The following is a 26,089-nucleotide window of genomic DNA, read 5'->3' on the forward strand; positions in this document are numbered from 1 at the left end:
CTAGGGTTTCAACACGTCTGCTGCTCACTTTCTTGATCTTCAGTTTTACCGCTGTTTCTAAGTCTCAGGCTATTACAATATTTTATTCTTACCTATTTTCTTGTTATATTTATTTTGAATGTTACCCTGTAATTCTAGTGCTTGACTATGCTCACACTTTGTGATGATGCACCTGCACAGCACATAGCCACAGGATCTCAAAGCACTTTGCAAACATTTAATTAAACCTCACGGTAGACCTATGGGATGGGTATTTATTACTATTATGATCTGCAAATTCCTAAAAACGTGCAAGGTACTTCATACAGAACTAAGGTATAATCCTTGACTATCCCAATGTATAGAAGAGGAAAATGAAACACCGAGAGAAGCAGCAGTGACTCGCTCAAGGTAACGTAGCGAGTCTATGGAAGAGGCAGGAAGAGAATGAAGGAGTCCTGAAAACAAGCCTTCTGCTCCAATTACCAGCCACACTTCCTCTTAGCAGCAAGAAAAGAACCCAGGTGTCCTGAGGAGCGGTTTTAACTTCAAGACCAAACTACCTGGGGGATGCAATAAAGATTACCCACAAATTTTAAATTAAAAAAAAAAAAGCTTTAAAATATTCAGTAGGTTTTATACACGAGAACTTTCTGAAACTTGGTTCCTGAGATGAGACCTGTGGGTGGTGAAGATGGTTTGGGGCAATTTCTCTACCCCTCTCCCCCCTCTGGTTTCTGCTAAACCAACAGTTCTCACACTGTGATCTGAAAAGCAGGCTGGCCAAATGTTTCCAGCTGCTGAGATGGATGGAAGGCGATCCATTCAATTGTGAATGGGAGGGGACATGTCCATGTAACTATCTATTAAAAAGCAATGCTGCCATCTCTCATGATTTTATAAGGAGTCTTGCAATATTTGAGGTTTTCCTTAAAGCCCCAAGAGTCATGTGATAACAGAAACTCACTGCTTTCATTAAAAAAGAAAAAAGAAAAAAAAAGGTAGCCCTCATAGCCATGGAGAAAAGCTTGGAAGAGTGACATGGGTGCACCCACAGAGAACAGACAGTAAATAAAAAGAGCACAACATGTTATTTTAAATCTCACGATTTTTAAGCCAATCATGATTTTTTGAGGCCTGACACATTTTTGAATGCTTGGGATTGACAATGCTGAAGATGCATCCCATGCTATGAAAAAGTTTGAGGTCCCCTGGGCTAAGAAATCCTTTCCCAGATCGCTTTATTCCCAGTTCAAAAAAAGGGAGCTGGAAAGAGAAATTATTGGCCTCTAAAATACAGCAGATTGTTACAAACAGCGTTCCTGGGGAGAGCATAAGGGCTTTATCCTCCCACTTGCACCAGTGCAAACACAGCTGGAGACCCAATATGCTAAAATTTCAGCCTGAGGTTTACAAACAAACAAACAAACAAACAAAAAAACCCCAAACACTTGACAACCAGCTAGTAAAATCTTCTGAAAACTACAGTTTTTAATGGAAATGCTGACACGATTTAACTAGAACACAGCAGCTGGGTGTAGCAGCAACCCCACAGCCCCTAGGTCTGCAATTCCATACTTGACTGATATTATTAAATCTATAGCCCCATCTCAAATTCAGAAGCAAAAACAACAGGGAAAGGACCTCTGAATAATTTTTGGCCTGCTGTTCAAGAGAAACAGTCAGTTCCCATTTCATGCACTCCGCAGCCTAACACGCTCTCTGTGAAGGTCATGGGATAGTCACTAAGATAATGTATGTACCAAATATAGTGATCTTTTAGCAGGAGACTCATGGCAGTGAATACCGCAGTTCCACAAAGTGCTTAAGATGATCTTAGCAATGCTGAAAGGTGAACCATGAACACAAATCATCTAAATCCCTGAAAGTTACATAGTCATTTTCACTCACTTTCAAAGTCTGGCTTTCCCACGATTTCCATATTAACTCCGCAAACACCACACACTTTATAGGAGATTTGATTTTGAAGGCTCTTTGTCACTTATCTTTCAAACACAAGAAGATTGAAGGTTCAGTCCTTCAGCCTGAACTCAGATAAAACACCTTGGCATTAAACACCTTGGCCAGATAAAACACATCAATGGGCATTTTACCTGAGTAAAGACTGCAGCATCTGGCCCTTTAGAGGTTTCCTTTTATCATGTTTATTGTCACATAAATTTCAAGGGAGGGGGCAATCTAAAAAGTTGCCACCAATTTAAGTGATGACAGAGCATAAAACTTAAACCTGTTCTGTTTTCCAACAGATATTAATTTGAACTGCTCATATTCAAGATAGTCATCCTTAAAAGCGGCCTTTTTTGACTTCCTGGTTAACACATAGTATATGAACTGCAGATACTTTTGTCCAAAGATTAGTCTCCAACTACAGTCCTAAGATTTCACAGTAACATATTTCCACCTGAGACGACAAACCCAATTTTTGAAGTGAATAAAATAAATCTTGCCTTATTGTTTCAGAACAAGCACACCCCAAAAAAACCCCCAAACTATAACTGTTATGAAAACACTCTTGAAAAACGTACAATTACTTGATCTTGGTAATATCTGAAACCAGCTTCTTAGCAAATGCAATAGGGTCACCTTTAGTTAGAAAGTCGAGCTTTCCTGGGGAAAGAAGAAATTTAACACCCCAATACAACAGCCCACAACAGCCGTACTTCAGCATTTGGGGACATACTTGTAGAAAAACATAATATAAATCTTAAGTAGCTGAGACTAAACAGAAGATTTTTAAATTGCTTAATATCCTCAATAGTGACATATGTAAGAACACAAAGCCAAAAGGAAAGTTTATCATCTGGCCTGTTACAAAGCAGAACTACTACAGTTTGTTACCTCTTTCTTATGTGTTGCATTTCTAATACATGCAACAATCCAGTACTGCACAAATCCCATAATGTTTAACTAATAGCTGCAACCTGATACATCTCGGCAATTAACTAGTATGCCTAGTATACAAACTTGCAAGAGCACCTACCTTTAACCAGTAAGACCTCCCTGCTGGGCCTCCTGAGTAGGTGGAGACCCTCGGACCAAGATTTCGACTTGGGAAAATGCCTGAATATCTTGCGTATTCTCTTTGTTACAACCCCAAAGCAAGCGGCTGCCTCTGCTTTCCCTTGTGTCATCCTTGTAACAGAAGATCAATAGCTTCTTCGGGCTCAAGCAACGGAGGCAGACTAGAGAAGCAAGCGGGAAGCACTCAGATGCGGAATGTTATTGGAAGCAGCGTGTACCTTTGCAAGTTATGTACATTTCTAACTCAAGCCTCTTTCTCTTCCCATGCAGACAGACCATCAATATTGTTCACTTATAATCGACTGCCACTTTGGGCTCCTTTTTTTAAGGGGAATGCACACAGCCTAATGCTGTGTATCCCAGGGCTGGTTCTCTTACCCATGGAAAACTTTCTATTTCTGGGACTTTTTGTTTGATAAGATAAAACAAGCTAACAGAAGAGATTACAGCGGAGAGAGAGAGCGCGCGCGAGCAGGACCCATCCTTTCATTAGGAAGTCTTTTTCCAATATCCTTTTTTTCACGCAAGTGATAGCTTTCTGCTGTTTTCAGAGTTTAAAGTCAAAGCCTCAAGTTTAATTGCAGCCTAAAATAAAGGAATAACTGGTAAAAATCAGGTTAAACTTAAACACTAGATTATGGATTTAAACTCCACAGATAGGCACTAATCCAGAGGAGGAAGAGAATTTGCTTATTTTATAGTTGCAGTTACGATTAGAAATGCATGCCTCAGGTGCCAGGAAAAGAAAATCAGTTTAACAGCACACTTTAAATCTAGCCCTTCATAACCTCTAAATCACTGCAATCCATATCTCAGTGCATGGCTACTATCCTGCATTTATAGAACCATCCAAGGTTGTGCAAATATGAATTAAATTTTGCAATACCCCTGTGAGATATTCTTGCCATTTTACAAGTGGGTAAATAGAGGCAGAGATGGAGTGACTTTCCTTACGCCACACAGTGAGTTAGAGGCAGTCCTGGGCAGTCCACTAGGAAATACTCCCCTTAATGCACAAACACCTCTCCCCCAAAACTAGGAATCCTGCCTCCTAATCCTGTACTGTAGCCACTCAACACTGAGTCAACCTCTACAAAAGTTAAGGGAACACTTTCAAGGCTAACCGACCCAATTTAATCTACTGGGTCAGAAAAACAAACTACCCTACAAAATAAGAGCTACAATCTGTGCTGGTTACCTAACCACATTTCTTCTTCCCCCCAGGCACTAAACTGGTTTGCAATGATAGTAGCAGCAAGGGAACATGGTCCCGTAGCTGGGACAATGGACCTGGAGACAGGGGACCAGGATTCTATACCCAGCTCTGCCACCGATCTGCTGTGTGACCTTGGGTAAGTCACCTCCCCTCCCCGCGTCTCAGCTTCCTACTTGCAAAACACACTGCCCACCGCTGGAAAGAGTTCTTATGTTTATGTATTTAAAGCATATATAAGCTTCGCATTAGCAGCAGCACCATTTCCCCACCTGACCCTATGTTTGTAATCTTGTAAACATGCTGTCCATTAAAGTGACACCTCCACAGCTGCCCAGATGGCTGGGTCCAGACAAAGTCTCACTACTCTGCTTAGACTAGCCAGAGAGAGTAGCAGGATGTTGCTCCAAAAATTATCTGGATGAGTTATTAGTGACTATCTTTTACTGGGTGCATAACTGGCTGAATAACCGTACTCAGAGAGTAGTTATAAATGGTTCCCAATCCTGCTGGAAAGGTATAACGACTGGGGGTTCTGCAGGGGTCTGTTTTGGGACCGGCTCTGTTCAATATCTTCATCAACGACTTAGATATTGGCATAGAAGTACGCTTATTAAGTTTGCAGACGATACCAAACTGGGAGGGATTGCAACTGCTTTGGAGGATAGGGTCATAATTCAAAATGATCTGGACAAATTGGAGAAATGGTCTGAGGTAAACAGGATGAAGTTTAATAAAGACAAACGCAAAGTGCTCCACTTAGGAAGGAACAATCAGTTTCACACATACAGAATGGGAAGAGACTGTCTAGGAAGGAGTACGGCAGAAAGGGATCTAGGGGTTATAGTGGACCACAAGCTAAATATGAGTCAACAGTGTGATGCTGTTGCAAAAAAACCAAACATGATTCTGGGATGCCTTAACAGGTGTGTTGTGAGCAAGACACGAGAAGTCATTCTTCCGCTCTACTCTGCGCTGGTTAGGCGTCAACTGGAGTATTGTGTCCATTTCTGGGCACCGCACTTCAAGAAAGATGTGGAGAAATTGGAGAGGGTCCAGAGAAGAGCAACAAGAATGATTAAAGGTCTTGAGAACATGATCTATGAAGGAAGGCTGAAAGAATTGGGTTTGTTTAGTTTGGAAAAGAGAAGACAGAGGGGACATGATAGCAGTTTTCAGGTATCTAAAAGGGTGTCATAAGGAGGAGGGAGAAAACTTGTTCATCTTAGCCCCTAAGGATAGAACAAGAAGCAATGGGCTTAAACTGCAGCAAGGGAGGTTTAGGTTGGACATTAGAAAAAAGTTCCCAAGTGTCAGGATGGTTAAACACTGGAATAAATTGCCTAGGGAGGTTGTGGAATCTCCATCTCTGGAGATATTTAAGAGTAGGTTAGATAAATGTCTATCAGGGATGGTCTAGACAGTATTTGGACCTGCCATGAGGGCAGGGGACTGGACTCGATGACCTCTCGAGGTCCCTTCCAGTCCTAGAATCTATGAAACTTCAAGTGCCCAAATTGAAAAGAATTTAAATGTGGGGAGAAATGGGGGGGGGGTGTTATTCCTGGCTAGGGAAATGGGCCCTGATTCAGCATAGCATAGCACTTAAGCATGCACTTAATTGCTTTGATGAACAGGGATGGATTCAAGCAGGTGCCTAAAGCCAGGTACATGCTTAGCTTAGGTGTTTTGTTTAATCAGGGCACAATGCAGAAGTTAAAGGCCAAATCCTGTCCACAGATGCTCACTGAGTTCAGGGGTAATTGCACATGTGCAATGCATATATAAACCTAAGGGAAGAGCCTGGTTCCATGTACATTTCAAGGGCGTCCTCTATAGAGTGTCACATGACTAGTCTTCCTTGCAGAACACACACAGAATGATTCGGAAGCTTTCCTTATAGAGAAGCATTAGTCCGAAAGGTTTCCAGTCTTTGTAAAGTTACAGCTGTTGCAGCTGAATGCACACAAGCTGAAGACTGAAGGCATCAGATTCCAACCCCAGAGCAGGCTGCCCTTTCCAGGGAGATGCTATCGACATGCCACAAACACTCAAATGAAACGATCGCTGTTTTATGGTCACTCAAAAATGCAATGGCTGCACAGTCGCCTGGATTCACTGGGGATGAAAGCAAAAGCCATGAGACTTCACAACAGATGCAAGCGGGGGAAACATGAAAGGGCACCGGCTGCGAGAAGGGGAAACAGATTTGACTGCTGGGAAACAACAAGGCTAATCAAGTAACGAAGTTCTAATGGTGAGGACAGGTAACCTGAATCTTCTCCCCAGGTGGTAATGCAAATGTACATTATTGTGGTGGCAGGGAGGGTTGCATATATACACACTCCCCAAAAATAGCAACCTATGGTTCAGGTGGCAGTAGCTATCAAAATTAGTGCCAACAATAAACTCACCTCTGAAATCTTCCTTGGCTAAAATCCATTGTATATAACGAGTGACCTTCATCTCTCCAGGTAGGAGGCTTCACAATCAACAGAGCCAACTCCTAGATAAATTAATCTAGTTTTTGTAAGTGGTCAGACTGACGATCTTTCAGCGACCCACAATACATGTGACAAATCTCAAATTTGAGACTTCCCCTTCACCTCCATAATTCGTGGTCCATAAGCAGTGATTGCACCAGACTTCAACATTCTAGCTTCAATGGGTACTTGGACAGCTGCAATCCTACAACAAAAGAGACAGTGGACCTCTGATAGAAAGGTCCAAGCTGACGTGTGGATTTCCCTCTGCATATTCAATGATATAATAAAGGAGAACCAAATATCAAGATTCTTGCTCAACAGAACTTGAAAATGAATTGCTCCACTCACTCCTTTACAAAAATGTGTATCACATTAGATAGATACACGCACCTATATCATAGCGCTCCAACAACTCAGAACAAAAGCAGGGTCTGAAGGTCTTTAAATTGTTAATGACAGTAGCTGTGCCATCCTTTATAGGTCTTGGACTACAAACAAAGTCATTTCAGACCATCATCATTGCATGGTGACACTACCTGGTCAGTCTTCCCCAACTCTATTTGCTGTTCTAGCTCTATCTGAGCTCTGTGTCCGATCTAGCAATATTCACTCCTATTTTCTCCTCTTCCTCCCCCCCCACCCCAAGATTTATCATCAAAAGCGTAGCTCACATCAGCAGTTCAGCCTGGTTCTCTGAAATCCTTGATGAAAACCTGATGGGTTCGGAACGGAATTTGTCAGCATTTCCTTTAAATAACTGCCCTCTGCTCCACTACAGCAGCGACATCACAAACCTAACCACACTCTTAGAAAGCATTGCAAGATACATCTCTTTTCCAAGCTCCCTCCACCCGAACAAATTCCCAGTTTCCTGGCTACCAGGTAAAGCTTCCTGGTAAAGCTGTAGGCAGCAGGAGAGCCTGGTATTTGGTCACTCCCATTGAGATCTTGAATGTCTCAGCTCAAACCTTGTAAGATGCCATATCACAGGATGCTGGTTACCAAACAAATGCTTAAAACTACAGACTAGGTTTCACATTTTACAAGCACAAGGTACAATAGCCTAGTCTAGTCCCGTATGCCTGATTCCATTTGCTGCAACAATACAGATTAAAGACTGAAGCCCAAATGTTTCTTAATTAACTAACAGGATGACAAATAAGGGCCATATGCTGCCCTGGATCCACACCCAGAACTACCATCCATTCATCTGTTGACATGAATGGGGCTGCATGTGAAGACCCAGTAGTCCACCCTACAGAACAGATGAAAAAGACCAATAAGGCAGCCCAAGTTACTCTCTCCAGGCCTCTGTTCAAGTTGAGTCACATCCTAGGAGAAGCTAGGAACAAGACTCTGGGACACTGCACAGCCCACTTCCCTGCTCTCTATCCAAAATTTCCCAAAGCCACCACATATTAAGTGATCGTGAAAGGTCTCAGCCAACTGCTGTTGGAAAGATTCCCATTGACTAGAATGGGAATCACGGATGCTGTTAAGACTGGATTCAAACCTACTGAAGTCAGTAAGACTATTAACTGCAATGGCCTTTGGATCTGATCTTGAGAGAGAGAGAGAGAGAGAGTCTGAACCTACCAGCTGCCATAAGAAAGGCAGTCTCCAGGAAATGAAAAGTTTTTACTTTGACATAAGCACGGCATACACTCTGCTATCACCACACCCCTGGCTTTTCCATTGAGAAGGAAACAAAAAGAATCCACCCAAACTAGTTTTTGCAAAGGGTTCATTTATGGCCATCAATTTAGAAAGGGGAAATCAAAAATAGGGGATTTCAACATGTCTTTGGTTCACACAAAAAGAAAAAAAATTCCAGCCAAAACCCCAGTCTTTGTTCAGCAACATGCTGCTGTCACCTACTACCCCTTTTTCTAATAGCAGAACCATTCACACAATCTCTAAAAAACAAGTTAGGGAAGTTCTGGACTCAACATCTTCCTCTCCCTTCAATCCTGACACTGGTGGACTCTCCCGCTGCACGTTCAGCATGTGCTGCTTTGCGTTGTACATAAACTTCTGCACTGGAATGAGAAGTTAGCTATTAATGGAGACAGAACCCTGAACTGGGAAACACACACAGCCCAGTGTTCCAGGTAAAGCCCTCTGTCTGGTAAGGAATAGGCCAAATTAAATTTAAATAAATATTAAAGATGGGCCAGAACAGTAGAACTGTACTAATGAAACCGTGAATAGCCTCCAACTTTGGATCCGGATCCAAGACATGGCTCAGACCCACCTCTTACATGTAATCAGGAGTTGCGCAAGAGTGAAATTTGCAACTTTCTGTGCTCCATGAGACGCACAACCGGGACTCACCAAGGGAAGGCAATGCACTGACTTTGAGAGACACTGCTGCTCTGGGGGACATAACTTTTAAAGGGGTCCTGGTTAAGAAGATACTGAAGACCTCTTTTCCTGCGTTACTAATATTGCTTTAGATTCTTACCACTGAATGATAACCTACATTTACTCCACCCCTGCCCCCATATGCAGTTTGTTTATTTTTGGAATTTTGATACTAAAACTGCTCTGTGTGTATTTTTGTTCAGAGTTATTTCTCTCTTTGGTTCTCCTAACTAAACGTGTTCGGATTTTTTTTTTAAATCTTCTTCCAGTGTCTTTAAACATTCCTAAGCAATATGAGCTATCCCCCTAAAACCTATTCACAGGGTGTTTGTAACACCTTGACCGTTCCCCACACAAACATTTTAAGCTAAAATTTTCAAAGGGACCTACGTGAATTAGATGCCCATATCCTGGACCTAAGTGAGTTAGCTTCCCCTAGGTTCTTTCAAAAATTTCCCTCTTTGGAGGTGGAGGGTTGGTTTTATTTTAAATAAACCATATGTAAACATCTGGTCCTAAATTAAAGCACCATATCCCTTTAAATGCTTGACAGTCAATCATGCCTTGCCTTTTGCATAACGTGGAAAATTTTAAAGGCAGAACTTTCGACACTGGTGAACAAACACCATGTGCACCATTTATTACTAATACTTTAATAAGAAGCAAGCAGGGCAGGTGGGAAGGAAGTGCATGTAAGGTGCACACACTATTCTGCAGGGATTTAAATAACATACCATGTGACAAATTGACCAGCACTGACACATTATTGTACCATATTGTGCTACCATGTGATATGATGTTGATAGGGTTACACTTAATGAATATCATATCATGTTAAAACCTTAATGTGATACAACAGGACCATATGCTGCTACTGTCTCTCCCACTTGCCCTTCATTAACAAATGACACCAGGAGGTGTGTGTATGATCCCTGCTTACACCGTAGTATGTAAATCACAGCCAGAAACATTTGATTCAGAATCCAGCAAGTGCCAAAAGCATAAAAACCAGAAAGGGCTGAACAGGGGAATAATTGTTCCAGAAAGGTCAGCATTAGAACATGTGTCTGCCAAAAAAAATAAAATAAAAAAAAAAAACCCACCACCCAACACACACACACACACACCCCTACCTCTTCCAATGGACCAGGAGCAAACTGTGATACTGCCTGCCTGCCAGAGAAACGGTCGGCCAAACTCATGCAAACTGCATCCACTGCCAGGAATGTGGACGGACCAGCCTATTACAGAGCATTATCCAATGCGGCAGTCTCTATCATTGGCAGCTACATAAACTACCTTTATTTATTTATCAAATCAAAGGTGAGGATATTTCATGGATGTTACTCGTCTGTCTCCCTCTCTACAAGGAAGCAAATGAAATGACAGTGAAAAGCCCAGGAGATTTCATGATGTTATAAATAACACATTCACACACAGTTTCTACCACCCACTCGATTTACGTTTACGTTGGCATGAGAGTGGGAGGACAATACATTGTTTATGAAAGGGAAATTTAACATCACAAATGAGAGTTGGAGACAGACATGCTCCATCTAGCCATAGAATACGAACATGGGAAGCAGCAAAGCAAGCTTCCCGTTAAAGTGCCTGAACGTTAAGGGAAAAGCATGCTGATGAGTGACGGGCATTTCATCTTCCAGGGCCTAGTCAAACTCCTGGCCTCCCGGCTGATCTTGCCAACAACAGGGCCCAGCTCGGACGTTGGCAGGCAGCTTTCACAAGGAACCAGACTAGCAAACTCATTTCACAGGGGCTGCTGAACCGCCTCCAGATTTTAGCAGCTTTGAGTTGCTACTGACCTAGGGTACATGTCTACCAGATGACCTAGAGCCCAATGGCTCCACAGACCACAAAAAAAACCCAAACAAAAAACAAACAAACAAAGAAACCACACACACACACCACAATTTGGGCAAAAGCAAGCTAGGGTGTTAACTCTCCCTGTGGTGCTAAGTGGTACACAAAAGGCTGGGTCTCACGAGGCACTGAACACCCACAATGTCAGCAGAAGTCAATGGGCTTGGTTCTCCACTGACCAGCATTTGGGAAGTCCTTTACACCAGAGCCAAGTGAGAGCAGAACACTCCCTGATGAGAATCTTCCACTTACACCAATGGCTGTGACTCTACACAGAGCCAGGCAGCAAAGAATGAGGTCCCACAGGTGTGCAGCAGCTCCAAGGATCAAAAGGACTCAGTCCCTACAATCAGGGCCAGACTTTCAGAAGAGCTCAGTACACTGGGTACATGTTTTACACTGAGCTCTCGTGAAAACCTGGCCCCAATTATTCTTTGTATTGTGGTAGCACCTAGGAGCTCTAGAGGCTTTGCACAAACACAGAACAAGACGACAGCTCCTAACCTCAAAAAGCTGACATCTAAATAAGCTGGGGGTGCTGAGCACATACCAACCCAACTCTGCACTCTTGAAACTCTGAACCTAAATGTCAAATCACATCAAGCTGGAGACAACCAGTCAGTAACCAAGCACTGCAACGTGTGTCAGTAGCAGACGGTGTGTTCAGCAATCAATCTCCAAGAACAGTTTGCGCTCTTAGATCACTTCTCTTGAGGTGACTGAACAAACTGATATATTAATGTCAATTTAGGTCTTGCGACAAGAAAAAGAACAAATACATTCATTAGCAAGACTAACTACTAATAGATTTTCAGGGTATTCATCATTTTCCCCCCTGCTGTATTCAGGATTCATGGTACAGCTATAATCAGTGAATGTTATGCGCTAGTGAATGATAAGTCAAACCAAAAAGTGTGAACTTCTCTGCTAAGTGAAAATACTACCCTGCCATCTATTAGTCAACTGCTGTATCAGGTAGTTTCTTGCCCCTTCTATTATTATGGGGAATGTCTTCTCCAGTGATGAGGCATTTTCTCAAAATAACAAAGGTCATTAAAACATGACAACGGTCATCTGAAAAAAAATATATATTTTACTGTATATAAATCTAAACATCTACATTGACACACCTACTCTTGTGAAAAGTGCCAGTAAGATCTTGGGCTTCAATCCTGCAGACACTTAAGTACATGTCTAACTTTACTATCATGAGTAGGGTCATAGTAGCACAGTTAAAATGTGCATAAGTGTCTGCAAGGTCAGGGTCTTAATAACCATAAGTGGCCAGGACTTTAGTTTTAGGTCTCCTTTGAATGATGGCATCTCCAACACCACAGGAGACTGTAAAGCCTTCAGTAGAGGAGGGGAAAGTAATTTCACCACGATGTTGACTTCTATTAGCAAACACCATGTTTTGCCAATGGAATCAAAATTAAACAGGTCTGCTTTTTTGTTTACTTCCACGTTTGGGCACTGCCGTCATTGCAGATGTCAAAACAGCACTGAGGACAGAGTATTTTAACTGCTGCAGAAGGTTTGCTTATTTGGAGGGATTTTTGTGCAGTGCTGGAAATAAAAATGGTGCTGATGGCATGTGCCTAATCACATGTGCTGGATTGTTTTTGCAGCCTGCCTCAAATTTCTCAGGTATTGGAGTAGAAAAAAAAAGAAGAATCAAGAAATTTAGACTCCCGACATGCTTCCTTTTCCAGATCATAGCAGTTTCAAGATGGACAGTGATACTGACCTACTTTTAAATAAATAAAATGTGATTTTTTAAAATTATTTAACTTATAGTTATCTTGTCTCAGTTTCTTTAGTTAGTAACTAAATATTCCTCCATAAGCTACTGAACAAACCACCACACAGAGTAAATTTAAGGAAGAGAACTCTTCCCCCACCCCATCAGTATCTAGTATACAGGTAATTTAGATTTGAATATGGTACATTAGCACACACATTGCAGTGTCAGTGTAACCTCTGAAGCATGCATCCTCTGCCAGACACACAGTTTAATATACCAACGCACATCAGGCTTAGATAAACTTTACAAGATTCTATGTGCTGCACAAGGCAAGGTTAGAAAAACAAACACAACACAAGAGAAAAATCACTGTAAAAATATTTAGCTGCTTAAAAAAAATACAGCTCCAGTACTTCACAGGTTATCAGTGCCATCATTTGGAAAGAGGAATTTAATTACTGTCCTCTTTACCTCTGTAACTATATTAGCAGTTATACGGAGTTGGTAATAGGAAAATGTAATTTTCAGCTACTTAAACAAGTAGCTGTTATTGCCCAGACACTGGGTGAATGTCCATTCAACACCGAACATGGAAGCATATTTATCAGCTACAAAAAGGGAGAGAGAATGCGCCATTCCAAGCCAGTGCTGGGCACAGGAAAATGTACTTCTACCTAACCCAATCACCCCATCAAATATTAAGCTTTGATTACTATACGAGAGTCAATTTAAAAAATATCAATAATCCAAGTTCCCTTGACACTATCAGAAGTTCCACACTGATAATTAAGTTCAATCAACCCTCTCCCCCAGTGTGTTATTTAGGCTATTGAGAAATGCCCTTACATTGCCAAATGGCATCTTGGCAGAAAAATATACATCATGCAATGATTCAGGCTAAATCCCATAAGCAGGTGCAACTCCCACTGACATCAGAGGAGTCAGAATTTCATGATGGTAGATCATTAAAACTATGAAAATTCTATAATGAAGGTAGGAGCATCTTCGAATACCACCATTATTACTCTATGAATTTGCGACTTTCTAGAAAGGCTTTGAAAGGGACGGGAAAAGACTATTATTAAATGTCACCAGCCCTCATGGAACAGCTGTTCTAAATCTTAAAGCCAAAATGACAGGCGTTATGTGCTAGTGACCAAAATGAACTCTGGAAGCAGCAGTTGACTACAGCAGATTAACACATACGACAAGCTCTTTACTACCAGAATCAAAAACTCATCTCTCATATCTATTTGAGCACCGTAGCACTATGCAAGTCCACAGTGTTGTACAGACAATATTACATGAGATCCCAGTGACTCGATACCTTTTAAAGCAACACAGCCCCTGTGCATCAAACAATTATCTGTCATCATCAATATAGCTATGTACTTAGCATGCCTTTACAGCTACTGAAGAAGGTAAAACAGGTAACCTCCTCAAGAATAAATCTGCAAATACATTGTTGGAGTACCAGGTGATTTACCAGCGGGGCAAAGGAGAAGGCATACAATGATACCAAACTGCAAATTAAGGTAAATACCTTCGGATGTAATGGGTTTAATAAATGATAATGCAAACCATACAGAAAAATATGAGATAGAGAGGGAAAAATATATTCCCCACTTGGGAGGTTACTCAAGGTTTAGAAGCAGGGAAAGAAATAGCTCTCCTCTAATAAATACATCACTGCAGGCACTACTGAAATAGCCTTCTGCATAAAGCAGTGGCGCTCTCCTAGAGGAATCATAACTGCTTTACAAGAATGCAAATCAGATGCAACAAGGTTACCCCAGGTATTAGTTCTCTGAGACAATATATTCGGTTCTAAAATATATAGATTCCCTCCTGCTCATTTTTCTTGATACAATCAGTAGGGCGTGGGGTAGGGGATTTGGAGGTCACCGGCTATTCTCAATCAACTGGGGTGGGGGCATCCCAGAGGGGGGGTGGCTGTACTGGAAGGAGGAGGTACCTGAATTCTGTTATGGGGGCTGAAGGGTTGGGTGATGAGGGGGTGATTACATTTCGGACCGAGGGGGGCTGCAGGTCCTTTCAAGGGCAGGGGGGAACCAGACACCTGCAAAGGGAGGCGATCAGTCACCTGCAAGGAGGGAGGGGGGAAGAGACACTTACTGGTGCAGCGCAGGGCCCGTTGCTGCACCGCCTCCCCGCACAGGTCGCACCAGCCCCTGCCGAGAGCGAAGACTTCGAAGCGGTGCCCTTCCCCCTTCTCCTCCCGCACGCGGGGGTCCCGGGGCTGCTCGAAGATGGTCCGCACGTCGGGCAGCTGGCGCGGCGCCCCGGAGCGCAGCCGCAGGCGCAGGTGGAGCAGCCCGGAGCGGGGCGGCTTGCCCAAGCCAGGCGGGTCCTGGGGGCTGCAGCCGGCCAGCTCCACCTCTTCCCCGGCTCCGCTGCTGCCCGCGAACGGCTCCCGGGACTGCGGCACGGCCGAGGGACCCGCGTCCTGCTGGGCGGGCGCCGTGCGCCCCGGGCCGGGGTCCTCCGCGGTGCCCAGGAGCCTCCCGCCCCCAGCTTCGCCCCGCGGGCGCTCCCCTTCCTCGGGCCCCCAGCCGCCTCCAGCCTGCCCCGGCGGGGCTGCCCGCCCGCTGCCCTGCTCCGTGCCCCGCTGCTGGGGCATCGCTCCGGCTGCAGCCCCCGCGCCGGGCTGCTGCTGCGCCGGCGTCTGGCGCCTCCACTGCTTCATGTCGCCGGACGCCGAGCGCTTGAGGATCTTCTTCCGCTCGTTGGCGCTGAGGCTCTGCAGGAAAAGCTGCTGCTCTTTGTCCAGGAGCAGCGGGTAGGGGCAGTGCCCGAGGGCAGGGGAGGCCATGGCCCCAGCGAGCCGCCAGCCAGCAGCTCCGAGCCGCCGGGGAGCGCAGGCGCTTCTAAAAGGGACCGGTCGCCAAGCCTCAGCCCTGCTCAGCAAGGGGGTGGGGGGAATGGAGAGAGGAGGAGACGGGGCGAGAAGCAGCTACGCCAGCAGCGCTCCCAGCTTTGCAAACGCAGCTGCAGTGGGAGGCAACCTGTTAAAAAACCCCACACACAACAGGGGCAAGTTAAACTAGAATAGTTCTTTGGGGGGGATAGCACCTGAGCGAGCCAATCAGCGACCCCAGCCCCGCTGCGCTAAGGTCAAAACACTTCTTCCAAGAACTGCCCCACTGAGCTTACCGTCCAGAGCCCGGCTCCTGCAAACAGTGGTGCACCTGTGTAATAAGGCAATCACTGTAACTCTACCCAAGTCAGTCACGTGTTTAGAGGATGGAGGCATGGAGTTTTAAACCCGAGCGATCAGCCCTTCCACCAAATGCCACTGGGGGCCGGTCCTATAAGGCAAATACACCAGAGGTGAGATTTTCCATAAGTGTTTCACTGATCCACCTGCCCACATGTCATTTTCAAAAGTGACGTAGGCAGTTAAACGCCTAAAACTATTGAAAACTTTTATTTTCTTAAGTGCCCAAGTCACTTTTGAAAACAGGATTTATGGCCAGATTTTTAAAAGGTAGTTAAGCACCTAGTGGGATTTTCAAAAGTACCACCAGAATTCCTTTAATAAGCTGGCCCTTTGGCACATCTAATAATTTTGCCCCTGCGTGTATAGGGGGTAAAACAAACATTCACAATTTGGAGTTCAATCAAGCAGTTTTTGATATACCCTGATAAATCAAAATGTTAAGGGGTAGAGAGTTTACACCACGTTACAGCACCTCCTCCTTCCCTCACGTTATTTGTTGAACTCCTACCTGCAAAACACTTTGGTCCGTTAATTTCACACTTTCCCCAACACATTAACAGGAAGTTATGTATGAAGATGCAACAAAGGAGTTTTTTGAGGGGAAGTTTTGAATCATTAAATCCTATTTATAAATAGGATATTTATATATACCTATAGGATATTTAATATAAATTACAGCCTTTGCAAAACAGTAAGCTACCACAGAGCTATATTTTTATACGTACAGAGATACATTTCAGCTGGTGAGCGGATACTATTGCCAATTAAGCTCACCTCATTGTTTCCTTGTACTTCCCTGTCTGTCTGTATCCACTTATTTTATAGGTAGACTGTAAGCTCTTTAGGGCACGGTCTGTCTTTTTGTTCTGTTTGTACAGCACCTAGCACCCAGGGTCCGGATCTAGGACTAGGGCTCCTAGAAACTATATTAATAATAATGTAATTTTCCTACCTTTGTCGCAATCACTTGTTTATTAAAACATTAACATTTTTTCATTGTGCACCAAAATATTCAAACTTGGGTACTTGCTGTTAGGTGCCTAAATCCATATGTAAGGCACTTTCAGAGGTGATGGGCATTCACAACTTCCACTGAACTTAATGGGAACTGCAGCTGCTCAAGGTCTCCTGGAAGAAACGGGGGGAGGGAGAAGGGAAGGGGGAAATCAAGCCACTTACTTAGGTGCCTGCCTTTGAGCTCCCAAGTTGAAAAGTTTTTACTGCTCTTTTTTGGTATGTTTTATTCCCTGGAAGCAAAGTGAAAATGAACTTGTCCACTTCCGATTGCAGGCAGCTTCTGTCACTAACATGATCTAGCTGCAATTACACAAGGGCTGCAGAGGGTTATGTGCATTTAGAAAGTTGAAACTTATCTCTATACATGCCACAGGCAATATGAAGGGGGAAAATATTATAGACCAACATTAAAATGGCTCCAGCCTGGGCCTCGAGGCAGCTGTACACCCCAACTGGGTATACATCTAGCTACCTGCTTTGCATTCGCCAGTGCCAAGCAAACAAGGTTTTCAGGGAGCACAAAAATATGGGTGGCAAAACAAGCTGCTGCTTTGGAAGTTTTTTGCCTCCTCCTCAGAGCTTCCTGCAATCTCTGCTTTGCAAACTCATTATTTTCTATGCCTTTTCAATCAAGAGAGAAAAAGAACAAAAAGCCAATCATACCATTAAATGTAATATCGTACCTTCTGCAGCGCTTCTTGACCAGGGAGCACCATGCACTTCCTAAACACCAATGAGGGTTCAGTAAGTGCCCATGAGCCAGCTATTGTCCCCATTTTACAGATAGGAATACTGAGGTACAGAGACAGTAATTAGGTCAAGGTTTTCAAAAATGACTAATTATTTTGGGTGCTTCAGTTTTTGGGTGTCCAGCGAGAGAGAGGCTAAAAAGGTCTGATTTTCAGAAGGTGAATGGCTCCACAATTTCTGAAATTCAGGACCTTTTAAGGCATCTAAAGTTGGATGTTTAAATGAGAGGTTTAAAATTGCTAGACACGTCTGAAAATTTCGGCCAAGGTCACATGCCAAGTGAGCAGTAGAGCAGGGAACTGAATTGGGTCTTCCAGGTCCCAGGCCATTGTCCCATCCCAGCACCATCCTCTCTTCCTGGCACAAGGGCTCTCATACGGGTGTAAAACTGGTGCAACCTCAATGGTGTTACTTCTAAATAATTTTCAGTGAGTTACATGGGTTCCAATGTGAGAAGAATCAGGTCAATAATGCAAAGAGATAATAGCTTTTCATTTGCTGTTCTGGAGGAAAATTTGAGTTCTTAAGTATGTCTGTTTCACAAGTGAGTGAGGGATGAACCAGAGATATTTAAATCCAAAAAGTACTGGATCTGGGTTACAAGCTAATAGTGCCACAATAGCATGAGGTTAACACTCAAGTCAATTATCAAACAGCAGTCCAGCTTGCAAAATTCTAGTTTCATTCCTCATTTCAGCACAAAGTTGTTTTTTGTTTTGCTTTTGCCTTTTAAGGTCCCTTCTTCACACTGTTCAGGATCCTGGGTTGTTTTAATATAATCACAGCCGCTCTTTTCTATGAAATTGAGGGCTGCGTTTTACTGAAGTGACAGAGTTACAATGCAGCTGCAGCCCACACACCCACCCACACACACCAGTAAGAGGAGAGAATGGAAGAATATTTGTGACAGGCAAATGCATGTTATGTCAAGGCTTCTTCATCAGGGATTTTTAATGCAAGGTTATGTGGGATTTGAAAAAAACAAAACAGAACTTCAAATAAAAATACATGGGCCCCAGGAAGAGTCAATCCAAAAGTTTTGCTTCATATACAATTATGTGACAATTCCCCATTGGATTCTGGGTCTGTTCCAATCACATGCATCCATTATACTTACAGGGCTGCTGGACTAGAAGAACTCACTTTCTCACGCGTTTCTTGTCCTGTCAACATCTAGTCCCATGATCTGCACACAGGACCAAGACTCAGGAACTCTTGAGTTCCAATCTTGTTCTGATACTGACTTTGTCTGTGACTATGCACAGATCACATAACCTCTCTGCCTTAGTTTCCCTATCAGTAAAATGGGGATATTTACTTAACTTGAAGATGGAGGACTGAGAGAGTTAATATTTGTGACGTGCTATGCATTCTTCTGCATATTTAAACAGAGCTACCATTATATACACACAAATTGCTTTCCTCCAACTAAAATGCAGCAACTTCTGAGGTGAGACTTTGCAGCTGTTTAACAGCACAGAGCCACACTACGCAACTGTTTAGGGCAGACCACCACTAACTAGGTGGAACTGCAGGTGGAATTTAGATAGGCCCAATGCTCTTCCTTCTGCACAGCTCCAAAACCAACAGCAGAATTTATTCCTGGGAAAACTGAACAGAACACGGTGTTTCCCCGTTTGCTTTTCAGTACAGTGAGCAAATGCTGGATGTTGTTGCTAACGTTGCTAACATTTTATTTATGAAGCACTCTCCTGCCCCCCCACCAAAGGAAGTTGTCTACAACAGAGCTGGGTGAGATTTTCTGGACAAATAGTTTATTTGCCGAGAAATACAGTTTCAGGTTCACCCAAACTATTTGCAAATTCAGGTCAAATTAGGTGAATAGTTTTGGCCGCAAATATATATATATTTTTTTAGGGTAAGTCAAAAACTTTTCATTTTGATTTTTCATTTGAAAATGCCATCTAGTTAAAAAAAATTAGCTAGATTTACTTGCCAGAAAGAATAAGACACCCCAAAACAAAACAAAAGAATAAAAATACACATCGGGTCAAACATGTTTTGTTCGAACCAAATTGAAGTTAATTTAATTTTGAACACTGAACAAAAAAAGTCAGGTGTTTGCTCAGCTCTGATCTGTGAATGTCTCCTATCATGTCACAGCCCTCCTAATGCTGATCTAAATGTTTGCTTGGCAGGTATTAATCCATAGCCAATATACCTGTAAAAAGCGGTATTTTTTGTTTGTTTCCACTAGCAAAAAATCCATATTCAGCTGCTGGACAACAAAACACTTCCGCTCACTATGGACCAATACAGCTTGTTAAAGGACTATTTGCCACAAGAGGAGATTAATAAATGAACCTTCACTTGAGAGAAAGCTGTAGACACACTTAAGACATTGACTACCTATTCTGAACGTTAAATACAACTATCTTCTTACTTACCCCTCTACCTTACGGAGCAAGCAGAATATCAGGGCCTGTCCCGCAATCCACCATTACTGTATTGTGGTGTGTTGACATATTGTGGTCACTGTATCAACATGTTTATAACGTGAACTTTCAGGGGGCTGAAATACATGCTCAGAGTAAAAGTCACTGCCCACCAGGAGCCCACAATTGGTTATATGCATCAGAAGGTGGAAATTCAGGCAGCTTCCGACCTTTCACCCACCTCTACCCTGGGTTTTTTTACACTCTACTTTGGGTGCCTCTTGAGCTGCCAACTGTTTGTGTGTCAGGCTCAGACCGTTCTAGCTGACACGGGGTGTGCATGGCTGCATGCGTGTTCTGAGCACAGATCGGTGCAGAACAAAGCCTAAGTCCATTTGAGAGGATTAAAGTTGTTTTGGTCAATTGCTCCTCTGCCACAAACCCAGGGGGACAGTGTCACTTTCAAATGGTTTCACAGTCTAAGACAAAATAAGAACTTGGGGGATTCCCCAGTTGCTTTTGGATTCAGTGTGTTAGTGGTTCTCGCCAGAGGAAATTCCCTGTGCATACCGGAAGGGGCCACCCTTATTGCCTCTTTATACCATTTAATAGCACATGCCTAGACATAGGCAGGCTACAGGAAATTTTGCAGAGGCGGGGTTCCACCAGAGAAGCTGATCCTCCCTTTGGAGGAAAGTCCCCTTACATCACAACAGAAAACCTTCACCTACAGGTCATGCGCGTGTGCAGTGTACTGCGTGTGTCTGATTCCGCTGCATCAGCTCTTGTGGCCAGGGAGTGGGAAAGTTTGCACACTCTGTAATAATGGTGCACAAAGGGGTGAAGACAACAAATCCATATTTGTGGCAGGAACACAAAGTGCAGAAGTCCATGAGTTCCGAGGAGAAATGGCAGAGTGCGATCATTTGGATGGGCTTCTCAAAAGCGCGCGGCGCTGGCCTCACTTTGTTCCTTTAGAAAATCAATACCTGATTTCATAGATGAGCGCTTTTGAAAATCCCATCTTGTGCGTTCAAACTTTGAGGAGCAGAAAGGACTTCTTACTCTTGGGAAGAAGGATGTTTTTGAGAGCAAAGCATGAGACTAGGTCAGGACACCTGGGCTCTACTCCCAGCTGTGCCATGGAATCCATGTGACACCTCAGGCAAGTCACCTAACACACTGCCTCAGCTTCCCCATCAGTAAAATGGGGATTCAGAGCAGATCAGTGTGGCTATATTAATGAATGTTTTTTACACATTTCCAGGCCCTGGGCTGCAAGGTGCTACAGAAATGCAAAATAGTTTTGTATGGGACTGAGCGGGAAAAAATCCCTTTCCTCCCACTTAGATATTAAAATACAGCATTAAAAAACAGCAGGTTTTTGGACAGTGTCTTTAAATTGCTAGGTTAAGCTTGCATAGGGATACAGCCTAGGGCTTGCAAGAGGACAGCATTAGCCATTCTAGAGTACTTGGGGGAAAAACAAGCTCGCTGCTCTTTTCCCAACCTCCTGGATTGGGACAGCTAAAGTCTATTAAGTGCTATTTTGCAGAAAAGAGGATACAGTTTCTTCCCTAGAAAAATGTTTCCATTTTCATTAGTCAGCAGGTTTGTACAGGCCAGGAAAAGGCTGGTTAGAAACAGTGGTTAACCTAGCCCAAATAACCTTTAGGAACCAGTGCATCTCATCTTCCGACACTGAAAATCATGAGGTGACCGTTAAAAGATATAAATGAGACAGATACACACCCTCTCCCACTCCCCAGCTCTTTTTTTTTTTTTTTAAATGAACAAAAGATCTATGGGGTCAGTTGATTTTTGTTTGAGCGATTCCAAACACCAGGGGTGAAATTCTGGCCCTACGGAAAGCAACGGGAGGTTTGCCAGCACCTTCAGTGAGGCTAAGTTCACCCCAGCTGCTTGAGATGGTGGGGGACGGGGGCAGGAGGGAGTGAAAGAAGCCTTCTATATCAAGGGTTAACATAAGAAAATGACAAGCCAAATAATTTTGGCAGGAGGATTTCTGTTTCATGTTGATTCAGGGAGTTCCGTCTAACTGCTGTTTTATGGCAGTTTAAACAGGACAAGAGCTGTTAGTGCAGCCCTGCAGGAAGTTTGCCAAAAAAGCCCAATGAATTCCTGGTCCGAACCCCAGCTGGTGTAAATCAGTGCCACTCCATTGAAGTCAAGGGAGCTGTGCTAATCTACACCAGCTCAGCTTCTGGCCCTCTGCTCCTCCAAGAGCTCTAAGTATGTTTAAGGCTGACTGAAATATAAATGCTAGCTTATAAATTAGGAGGTTCTTAGAAAATCATTTGCGGGTAAGGTTTTTAAAACAGGGCCTCATTCCCAGTGTGTTCATGATCGCAAGTGGTTTGGTTTGAAAGCTGGGTATTTAAAATTGGAATGTAAAGGGAACGTTTAGATTCTATGCCAGATTTCACTTGGTGTATATGACTTTTTCCCTCCAGAAGTCTCTAGAGATACTTCTTATACCTACCACCACGATCTTTGCAGAAACGTTATGTTAATACGGTGTAAATTGTTTGTTGTCTACCTAAGTCTGAAACATTAAACGGATTTCAGTTCAAGTTGATTTTAGCCCCAGATTTTCCAATAGTGGCCACTAAATTTTTGATTCCTCATTTCTGAGGAATTCAACCAAACCCAGGGGCTGACTTTGTGGATACTGAACACCCACAATTCCCACTGAAAACAACGGCAGTTCAGCACGTCTGAAAGAACAGACCCTAGATGTCTCAAGCGTTCAGATGGATGGTCCAGTGGTTAGGGCACTAGCCTAGGACTTGGGTTCAAATCCTTACTCCACCTCAGCCTTCCTGTGTGAGCATGAGCGAGTCACAGCCTCTCCGTGCCTCCCGTTCCCATTTGTGCAATAGCACTGCCCTGCCTCCTAGGAGTGCGTGATGACAAACCCATTAAAGATTATGAGGATCTCAAATCCTATGTGATGGGGGCCATGCAAGTGCCTTAGACACCCAAAAACTGGGGCACTTTAAAAGCCAACATTTTCAGAAGTGGCCCCCAACCTTAATCTCTCCCCTGCAAAGTAGAGTTTGGGGCTCATTTTATGCATGTTGTGGGCCCCAGATTAAATTTTTTTTTTAAAAGATTTATCCTTCAGGGATCAACAAGCCCTTGTGATGTGACCACTGCATATTAAACTGACCTTAACGAATACTCACTTTTACTATGTGCTACCCCCACCAACTGCTGTCCTCACATTTTGTCCTTTGCTATTTACTTCGACTGTAAACGCTGAAGCAGGAACTGTGTGTGTGCGCACATCACACACACGCAGCCTAGCGCAATGAGGCCTAATCCCTGATCGGGGCCTCTGGGTGCTACCACAATACATGTATTTAATAATAATAATAAGCCAAAAGAAAACCAAGTAGAAAACTTCCCACCTTGGTCCCCAGCCCAGTCCTATGGCCCCGGAGGTTTGGATCCTGATTTCTTCCTAAGACATCTCTCCAACTCTATCCCCAAAGAAACCTCTTTATAGTCCTTCCCTCAACTGGCTGTTCAAAAGGTGGGGTATGCAGATCTGAGATTAACCCCTTGTTAACCAGGGACCAGCCCCATGCACGTACACATCATGTGCAACAGTAATAACAGCTAGTGTTTAGCCTCCCCAAGCAGGAAGCAAAAAAATAAAAATAAAATAAAAAGCCCCCATCAGGTACAAGGATAGTGGAGGCTTATCAAGACTGTGAGGCTATTAATTTATCTAAAGGTTGACACCACCCTATTGTCAGGGGGTGAAGGATATACTCAGGGCTTAGAGTCTGAGCTTAAGCAGCACTTTGGGACCATTCAGTTTCTTTAAATCATAATGACAAAGTGACCTGTCAGGCTGCCCGAGCCCAAGGACGTGACTGCTCGAAGGACGTAAGAGTCAATGCTCTGGAACCAAAACATTCACTCAGGGGGTTGAGGTTTGACAGTGGGGTTTACCGTTGATTGTTTAGCAAACAAATGGTTAGCCACAGAAAACGCACTGGAAAGGGAATAGCAGGAGAGGTGAAAGAAAGAGAAGAAACAGCTTTTTACAGATCGGCTGGGACAGTCATTCTTGGTATCCTGTTTGCTATTAATTCAGACATTCATGCTTGGATAGCAGCCCCGCTTCTTTTTTTATATGTGGGATCAGCAGATCGGCTGGAAAGTATGAACAACCACAAGCATTTTGCACTTTTCCAGTGCCTTGATCAGAAGCTCTCAAAGCACTTGGACTCAATCTCCTGGGGCAGCCCAGTATTGCTATCGTCATTACGTAGGTGTAGATGCTGAAGCCCAGGAAGGTGAAGTGACTTGCTTAAGGTAAAATCAAATCCACTAGGACTCAGGAATTCTAGCTCTCAAATCCCTTTCTCTGGTAACCCAGTCCCATAATCAGACCCAATGCTAGGAACAGAAGTCAGATGTCTTGGTTCCTAGTCCCTCGCTCTGAGCACGTGATCCGATGCTATGTTCAAGAACTGGAAATAGAACCCAGGAGTCCTGGCTCCCTGTCCCCTGCTGTAACCATTGGATACTACTTCCTCCCTTAAAAGTATCAAGGTAGTCATATTTTTAAAATGCGAATAGCTTCAATAATAATCAAAACTAGCAAGAAATATTATCAAGGGGCAGGGACTGACAAACACATTGAAACACTAAGTTTCATAAGTGTGAAACTTTCCTCCAAACAATAAAGTTTCTCTTTCTGAAGTTAATCTTGGGAAACTGACAAGGAAGCTTGACACAGAGGGGCTGTTCTACTCCATCATGTCTTTGAAACACTCAGCTTGCCCTGACTTGTAACACATCTTACACCAGTACGCAGTGAAGGGAAAACCCACAACCACAAGGCAACTATGGTTTTACTAGACATGGAGATTAATTACTGGCAGTGCCGGTACAAAAGCACCTATTTGCATTGTGAAAGAGTCAGAGGCCCATTGAGCCAAATGTTGTAGGCATCCACTCAGAGGCAGTCCTTGCCCCAAGGAGTTTGCAATTTGAACAGACAGGCTTGGAAGGGAAGAAAAGGGAAGTGACTTACCCAAGGTCATCCAGCAAGCCAGTGGCACAGCCAGGAATAGAATCCAGGTCTCCTGGCTCCCTGCCCAGTACGCTACCCTCTTTATCACATTGTCTCTCCACTTACCATTGCTAAATGGCTATAAACACTTGGCTATAAGGACCAAGTAGTGCAATGAGCCTGCGTTTCCCACTAGAGACGCCTGGACACCTTCTACATTGTATCATTAGCATAGTTCCCTTTTTGTAACATGCAAAGTAGGAGTCTAGAGGGCATAGGCAGTGATTTATCTATAAGTGTGAGTGGGGCGGGAAGGAAGAGAGCACCAGGGGAATTCCCTTCCCTTTTAAATGCTCAGCTCCCAGGTTCTAAATAGCCACCTCTCAGACATGGATTGCATTTGCAACCCCACTCCCCTCCCACTTTCTGTGAGCGGCATCATCACTCAGTTTAGCTCCATTTGCAGCTTGGAGACCTTTATCTGGGTCTCTCTGCTCCCCTCCGCTGGGGGTTTCACCCATAAATCACCCAGCGGGAAGATGGAAAAGGGAAAAGGGAAAAGACAGCGCACCTGACTCTGCTTGCAAATAGCTTCTTGATATCATCTAATGTTTGCCCCCTGGAGAGTCTAAGCTTCCTATATCACCACCACCTGACACTCTGCTGCCAGCAAACAGCTGAGTCAGCGGATAACGGGTAAGGATTACAACCCCTCGTAAAGCCCAACGTTAAAAATGGTAGGAAGTTTGGGGCATAACAAATACTGGAGGCAAAGCATTTGGCACCAGCATTGACTTAGAGCAATAGGGATTTTGAATAATCTCATGTTTTTCCTGGCCTACAATTATATGGGAATTAACTCCCTTCCCCCTCAGTCCCAGCTCTCCTAGACCAACACAGGCAAAGGGCTGTGGCTGTCCTCA

General features: G+C 43.7%; 1 protein-coding gene across 1 annotated transcript in view; it reads right to left on the reverse strand.

The window, feature by feature from the left end:
* LOC112118433 (ras association domain-containing protein 5) overlaps positions 1–3,131 on the reverse strand; it is an 84,199-nt gene extending 81,068 nt beyond the window's left edge. The window contains exon 1 of the mRNA XM_026655157.1: positions 2,981–3,131. Within this exon, the coding sequence (XP_026510942.1) occupies positions 2,981–3,131 (151 nt within the window). The remainder of the gene's footprint in view (positions 1–2,980) is intronic.
* Positions 3,132–26,089: the final 22,958 nt, after the last annotated feature.

This window comes from Terrapene carolina, unplaced genomic scaffold (genome assembly GCF_002925995.2).
Source record: "Terrapene carolina triunguis isolate 2854851 unplaced genomic scaffold, T_m_triunguis-2.0 Scaffold198, whole genome shotgun sequence".
NCBI lineage: Eukaryota > Metazoa > Chordata > Testudines > Emydidae > Terrapene > Terrapene triunguis.